We start from the raw sequence: 7913 nt of genomic DNA, 5'->3' as shown, positions 1-7913 counted from the left end.
TAGAATCACCAGGTTGGGTCCGAGTAATCAACTTTGCATTCAAATTTCCCGCTCAGTTCTCCGAGATTCAACACTCGATTAGCTGGTTGCCTAGGATTAGTGTTTAACTTGTTGTCTATACTCACTTCTGAATTGTATAACGTGTTGCATACTATCACCAATGACTGTAAATTTAGTGAATAAACATTTTGGGCCGAACTCTTTGCGTTTTCCTTTCCCAGACACACAGTGCTTGAAATAACGAATCTCCAAATCTACACGACAACGTAGCGGTCCTCCAAACAATCTCTAGACGATCACCTCAAAACTAAATATTTTGACAAGGCCAGACCCCCGAACGGTTACAGTGGTGCCGTGACCAGGATTTCAAGCTTTAAAACTGTGTGTTGAAGGAAAGGAAATTTGCGCTAATGGAGTTCACTTGAAATTATTAGTTAGGGTAAATGTTTCTCTCTCTAGGGAATGCAGCCACGGATCACCAGCTTCTTTGGAGACAAGTTTCGACTTTCAGTTTTTTAACCACCTTTCAGGGAATTTAGCTAGCAATGTTCTCCACCACCGGCAGGACCTTCAGCCAACCCACGGGGCCGATGCATCAACATCGAGAAGGACACCGCCGCCATTTTCCAGAAGGACTCAGAAAAAGGACCAGACGCCACGAGGAATCCGAGAAGGACAAGAACCCACAAGGACTTCGAAGGAAGTCAGGAATTCGCAAGAATTTTGGGAAAGGAGCAAATCCACAAGGTCTCCAAGGGAAAACAGAAGCCATTTTACAACAGAGGAGATCAGTCCACAAGGGCCTCAGAAGAAAAGAAAACCATTTTCCAAGCAGTGGGAAGAAAAGGAAAAGGCACAGGGACTTCCAGAAAGGAATTTTGCAATCAGGGGAGTATCACGACCAAGACGAAGGGAAGGCCGAAAATACAGCCACTGCCGGGAGAAGGAACCGGGATCTTTTCGCAATCAGGGGAGCAAGCTACACCAAGAGGAGGAAACCACCAACGAACTGAATCAACGCCCGGTGCCGAATCCCAGGGGAGTTGAATTGAGGTGAAGCAATCGAAGAAAGGAACCAATTGAAATCATCTCCAAATTTTTGCGAGATATCAGGGTCTTGCCAAATCATCTGTTTGGGATCGTTTCCAATTCCAACAAGGACCGGACCTCCATGTTATATTCACCCTCGTTCCACTGAAAAATTTCGAAGTTCCTGGTTTCTTATCTTTTCCTTCTCATCTTTCAGTACAACGAGCAGGGGAGACTGAGACCATTCGGGCCTTTACACCTTATGCAACCAACATTTCAGCACAATTTTTTTTCTCTTTTTTTTTTCTTTTCCATTTAACGAGCCAAGCATTCAATATTTAAATTATTTTCTTCATCAAAAATCTCACAACGTTTTAAAATACAAGTTGAGAAGCTTCTTTGCGTCACATTTCGACCCTCGAAGAGACGATTTTACCCAACCACCGGATGTGAAACAAAAGAGCAGGTAGCGAGGGCCTGAAAAACACCACATTCCTCAAATTCCAAGGGGAGAAAGCTGATTCCAGATGGCGGACTTTTCTATTGTTTTACCCTTATTAAATCGTTAATTCTCTGCATTACTAACCAGGGAAAAACCTAATCTAAATCAAATTCACAAGAGGAAGCCCTAAGCTCGAAATCGCCGATCTTTGATACCGCTTGAGGTACATTTCGATTCATCCCCATTTTATATCAAACAAAATCGTCACGGATTGAATCAAACCTGCAAACTTCATTCAACATACAACTCCAAACCTCATTCAGCTTAAGACACGAGAAAATTATCAAGAATCAAGCAGAATAAACCCGAAGAAAGCTCTTTTATTCCGCGTGGAAACGCTTTTATTAATTAATTGGCGATTGAGGAATAAATACGTCGATTCTATCACATCTCGACATCACCCAGAGACGTTTGCAAACTTCCTGTCAATCCTTCGAAGATATTAACGCATTGTTTATCAACTTTAAACAATATTTCTTGTTAGTCACGTAGGCCACAGAACCAGTGACGTCACGCAACCCCTATAAATAGTTGCCGCTTGGAAGAGGAAAATCAGACAGTGTTTGTACGTCTTTTCGGAGACAACGCTTGCACTCGTCTCACTGCTGTAGTTGAGCTTCTTTGTCTTCGACGGGTTGAGCCAACTAGCTTTGCGTTCCAAACTCATTTTTTCCACCGACGGGTCGGAAAGACTGTTTGGAGTAACTCCTGGTGCTGGATGTAAATCCTTGGCAGCTTCTTAGTCTCCGACGGGTTGAGCGCCAACTTCAAATAAAGGATTGATTCAGTTACCAACTTAATTCAGGTGCAGCTTCTTTGTCTTCGACGGGTTGAGCGCACCAGCCGCCAGTTTTGTTGAGCTTCTTTGTCTGCGACGGGTTGAGCCAACTAACTCGCGAAGCCGATCAATCTCTCCCGCCGACGGGTTGGAAAGATTGATTGAGAAATATTCTCCTGGAGTTGAACGAAAATCTCAGGCAGCTTCTTAGTCTCCGACGGGTTGAGCGCCTCTTCAAAAGATGAGATTGGTTCAACTTTCAGCTGGGGTTTTTCACCATGGCAGCTTCTTTGTCTGCGACGGGTTGAGCGCCAAACGGTGAAATGTACCTCGAGAGATACCTCCAGGTCTCACAGAGGCAAACTCTTCGTCACACCACCAGGATCACCACCTTCAACGGTTGGAAGTCTCAGGGGAGGATCTTTATCTAACTCTTTTCTTTTTCAGGGCGTTAATTAATCCTTTCTTTTACAGAGCGTTAATTAATCTTTTCTTTTACAGAGCGTTAATTATTCTTTTCCACAGGGCGCAAACTTAATCCTTTCTTGTCATTTATTTTATTTTTACTAGACTTTCGCTTACTGTAAAAATAGTTAAGTTTAGTTAGGTGCACGTGATATGTACGTGTTGAATTTGACGAGAGCTCTTTTGCTTAATTAAAACAAACTGTTGATTACGAAGGCTTAATTTGGCTGCATGTTTGAGTAGTAACTATCTTTCTGTCTCCCTTTGGAACTTGCCATCACACTAGGGAAAAAGACCTCGGCAGTCCCAGTGAGTGCAATGGCCCAACTACAAAACATGCCAATTCAAAAGAGAGCCTAGCTTTTCCCCCGGGGCTTGGGGAGAGATGTATACCCAAGGTTAGGGAATGGAGAGCACACGGTGGTCGGAACCTCTGGGAGTCCCTCTTGCAACCGTCTTTCTAGAATCACCAGGTTGGGTCCGAGTAATCAACTTTGCATTCAAATTTCCCGCTCAGTTCTCCGAGATTCAACACTCGATTAGCTGGTTGCCTAGGATTAGTGTTTAACTTGTTGTCTATACTCACTTCTGAATTGTATAACGTGTTGCATACTATCACCAATGACTGTAAATTTAGTGAATAAACATTTTGGGCCGAACTCTTTGCGTTTTCCTTTCCCAGACACACAGTGCTTGAAATAACGAATCTCCAAATCTACACGACAACGTAGCGGTCCTCCAAACAATCTCTAGACGATCACCTCAAAACTAAATATTTTGACAAGGCCAGACCCCCGAACGGTTACAAGACGATACTTCTTTTTTTTTTCTTTCAATTCGCTTTAGTATTTACAAAGTTGTAATAAGTTTTTCCCAAATAATTTTAATCACAATTTCAATCAAAATTTTGGATAATTGTCTCGTACATAAACGAAACTCGAAAAAAAATTATAACCGGTGTCGTGTGCAGTAGTCATAAAAACAACTCAGCGTGTGCATCAAAGGCGGGGCCGTAAACGTCACGTTACGTCATAAACCTGATTCACACGTGCGGGTATGTGCATAGTCAAAGTGACTAGCGGCTAGCCCCTGCCGGTCTACAAATGTTCGCTCAGTCGAAATGTTGCGAGCGAGGTCGGAACAGTACGAACGGAGACCATAACGGACTTCTCATTTCAGCTGGGCATATTGGAATAGTGGTTTTTATGGAAATATGTTGCGCGTGGCTGGGGCTTCGCCCCAGTTAACTAAAAGGAAACAAACCCCACGACCAATTAAACTCGAAAACGTGGAACTCGAAACGTGGAATAGTGTTTATGTTTATGAACTGTACGCCACCCTAGCTCCATAAAAAAACACTATTCCACGTTTCGAGTTCCACGTTTTCGAGTTTAATTGGTCGTGGGGTTTGTTTCCTTTTAGTTAACTGGGGCGAAGCCCCAGCCACGCGCAACATATTTCCATAAAAACCACTATTCCAATATGCCCATCAATGCCGATTGTTAATGTAATTATTTTTGAAATACTCAGAAAACTCTTTAGACTTAACCAGCCCAGCTGAAATGGAAATCCGTTATGGTCTCCGTTCGTACTGTTCCGACCTCGCTCGCAACATTTCGACTGAGCGAACATTTGTAGACCGGCAGGGGCTAGCCGCTAGTGTCAAAGTGGGTCACGAAACAAACGTTAGTTGCCCATTCTAGAGCCCTCTACCCGACAGTAGCCAAACCACACATAACGGTACCGAATCAATTTCTAATCAAAGTAACCTATAATTTTCCTTTTTCAACGTTTTGTCAACGAGCCGAAGGCGAGTGACGTACATTACTCAAATGAGTTTAGGGGAATTAATAAAAAAAAAAAACAACAGTGACATTACAACACACTTTATTAGACCATCTCAATATCGACATTTTGCCCTTTTGGCGTGTGATAAAATGGATTTGATGCCACATGTGTCTTAAAATACTCAGATCCAAACTCCTCGTACATTTTCTTCGTCAGAAAACTGCCTTTAAACTCCCCCGATTTTGTCCACTTTTTCGCCCCATGCCAGGCCCCCAAGCTCGGGTTTTTGACCGTCCTTACGTTAACAATGGACTGAAATGGTCGAATACTGATCAAATCTGAAAGAATCCGTTCTTGTAGACCAGGCAAATTGGCCAAACCGCCCATTATAACAACATTCTCGGCCAGTTTTAACTGATCCTCGTTGTTAAACAGCGACAGAACGTAACCAATGACTTCCGACAAACCGGCTTCTGACGAACCCAACATATAAGGTTTAAAAATCAATTCTGGGGCTCTGTAACGTTCGATCCCCACATGTAGTTGGTGTGTTTCCCCCGGATTGAGCGTTTCGTCAAGTTCCGAAGGTTCATAAGTCCGAATTATGTCATCAAGTTCTAAAAGTTTCTCGTTTTCGGCCTCACTATCCGAGTCTCCGCCTACAAGAATAAGCCACACCTTTGGCCACACCCACCAATACAATTACCATCTTTACTAATCGCCTTGTAAATGTCCCAATCCTCGTCCCTTAAACCAAAATCATCGTTCCCTTTCTCCTTTCTGGCCAACTGCGATATAATACGCATTCGTTCCTGGCCTGCTGCCGTCCGCCTTTTGGCCATGTCTTGCTTCCTTTGCTTTCTAGTCATCTTCTTATTCAAAATCTCTTGGCGCTAGAAAACCAAATTCGACAAAACTCACTCACTCACTAAAAAAATCACCATTTTTTTGGCATTTTGTACAAACAAATGCATTTCTTTCTCGTTCTCGAACACCATTTTCGTGTGTTTCGCCTGTTTGGCGACCGGTTCCTCAACTTCGTCAGTCGTGTTAGCCGCGATGATTTTTTGTTTAGTTTTCTCAATCTTTTGGTTCAAATTATTGATGTGTTTTTGCAAATCCTGGACGTTTTTTATCTGGTAATCGGCACAGGCTCGATCGATTTCTTCTTTATCGACCCCGGCTTCTGTCATTTCTTGAATGTATAAAAGCTGGTTTAGTTTTTCTTCGTCTTCAATGAGACGTTCTTCACGTTTTCGGGCATTTATTTCGGTAAGACGTCGAGCCAATTCCCTTTTGCGTTCTTTTTGTTGCTCCACTAACACAGCAATCTAGTAGTTGCAATGACAGTTTTAAAAATAAATGACTTACAAGTGAGAGCTGACGAAACAAGTGAAGCATTGTATGGTAACTGGATCCGTTTGATATTTTCTTCGTAATATAACGGATCCGTCCAACGATTAAGTTCTTTGCGATAATCCAAAGCTATGGCGCAAATACTGTGCAACAATTCCTCGGCCCTACTTAAAGTAATAGACGTAGCGTGCGCTGGATATTTCAATTGCAAAATTCTGTGCAAAAACGAAATAATGTGAAAGCCTCCAGTATTTAAACGTCTCGTATTCTCAAAAACCATCTTCTTGCCAATGATTGGAACCACATGACATGTGTGGTACCCCAAATTAATAATTAACGCATTCTCCTGTGGTTTAACTTCGTTAAAATGATAAGAATACAAACAATCAATCCCGTAAGAAACCCCAGGCACTGAATAGCACTCAAATAGCAATTCTGACATTACTAGAAAACAAACACCAATAAAAACACCACACACAATCGTACTTTTTACACTGTCTCGAAGAATTCGGGTTTAAAACCGCCTCAGTCAAAACGATAGGATGGGGCACCGAATTTTCCGAATCAATCCCCAAATGGGCGAAAGTATAATCAAAAAGGTGCTCCTGTGCCTCAAAATGTGTGACCACATTTCGATCAAATTGCGTTTTTAATTGGAAACGGACCGCTTCGATATTTATTATATCGTTACCAACTTGCAACTGGGGGGCTTGACTTGCCTCCACAGTGTCTTTTTTTGAGCGTTCTTTGCGTGGTTTTGCGATAAGATTCTTAAAAATAAGCAGGGGTTCGCTACTGGTGGCCCAACCAGCCCTGCATTGGTAGGAACCTGGATTTAAACAATCATTTGGGGTTATAATCAAAAGGGGGTTACCGTTATCGATGATTATGGGGGTACTGTTGTTGCGCAGGGATGGTGTGTAAGGGTGGACAATGTCGGGGACACATTTCAAGTCTTTGAATTCGAGAATTTCCATTTTTTGTGGGTTAAGTGACGGGTGACATAACCACAATCAACTGTCAGTGTCAGTTTTTTAGGTTAGTTTAATTAAGCGAAAAAAATATAACCGCATTATCACAATATTTTACTGGCATTGATATGTTATTGTTATTAAATGCGCTAAAAATATCCAAATAAATTGTTAATTACATTAATCTCCTAAAAACAATAAAAAAATCGTATTGTATATTTGGTTGCCTGCCCTTTTAGAAATTAAGCTACTCCTGCTGTATCAATTCCTGCTACTCTTATTTTTGATTAATATACAGTGTGTGCGTGTTACAGATCGTAGTAAAAAGGCTCGAACAGATTAACATTTAACAAATGTTTGGGCACTTTTTTACATTTTTGTTTATTAAATTGCACACATTGTGTAAAAATAATTGCAGAGCCGTGTCAGCCTTTTAATGTCCTTCCCTCGGCGATCGTACGAGCGAATAATAGTCTAAAATTGGCTAGTGTTAAAATTGCACTACGTTAACAAGGGACAAAGTTCAAATTTAAATTAATCAATTGGTTTCATCTTTCGACAAATTTTACTTTAGTTACGTATCGTACGATTTTTAACTACATCATTACTAAATTGTTCGCTTTAATGACACGAAGCTTCCGCTTCAATTAAGCCTGTGATTGATTTAAAGTCGCGCTATGAGTGGCAATTTTTTTAAGTACTTTTTGTTGTTTTAAAATTTTTAGTAGGCAATATTTTACCATAATTGTTTTTTCAAATTCCCTAGGCAATAATCGAGTCCACGTTTATCAGTTTGTTTCAGTCAATAAAATGTTTCAGATTATTCCAGTCTTAAACAAAATTTTTGTATTTTTCCACAGAGAAAAGCCAAACAATTGCGCGAAATGTCAAGTATTGTTTAGAGTCGCATTAATCGTGACTTTATTCTACTATTCTCTCAACACAAATGAGAATATTGCACTAATGACAATTAATTCAATTATGGCTTTGTACCTAACAATTGGAATGCTTGTATCAACCTTTA

General features: G+C 41.1%; 1 protein-coding gene across 1 annotated transcript; it reads right to left on the bottom strand.

Moving 5' to 3' along the window:
- Window positions 1-4644: 4644 nt before the first annotated feature.
- Window positions 4645-6983, bottom strand: Arp5 (Actin-related protein 5). Its single transcript, XM_962504.4, has 6 exons — window positions 6793-6983; window positions 6412-6747; window positions 5934-6362; window positions 5504-5880; window positions 5269-5455; window positions 4645-5221 (listed from the first exon to the last, which is right to left on the bottom strand). Exons 1-6 carry the CDS (start codon window positions 6893-6895, stop codon window positions 4665-4667), a joined length of 1989 nt encoding a protein of 662 aa, XP_967597.1. The 5' UTR covers window positions 6896-6983; the 3' UTR covers window positions 4645-4664.
- Window positions 6984-7913: the final 930 nt, after the last annotated feature.

Source organism: Tribolium castaneum, chromosome 3, assembly GCF_031307605.1.
Source record: "Tribolium castaneum strain GA2 chromosome 3, icTriCast1.1, whole genome shotgun sequence".
NCBI lineage: Eukaryota > Metazoa > Arthropoda > Insecta > Coleoptera > Tenebrionidae > Tribolium > Tribolium castaneum.
This window is presented reverse-complemented; position numbering and strand designations above follow the sequence as displayed.

Excerpts from the sequence above, each read along its gene's own strand:
- Arp5 (XM_962504.4), bottom strand. The coding sequence starts at position 6,895 with ATGGAAATTCTCGAATTCAAAGACTTGAAATGTGTCCCCGACATTGTC. Across the intron at positions 6,748-6,792 it reads CCCCATAATCATCGATAACG|GTTCCTACCAATGCAGGGCT; the intron begins GTAACCCCCTTT and ends GTTTAAATCCAG. Across the intron at positions 5,222-5,268 it reads CAAGGCGATTAGTAAAGATG|GCGGAGACTCGGATAGTGAG; the intron begins GTAATTGTATTG and ends TTATTCTTGTAG.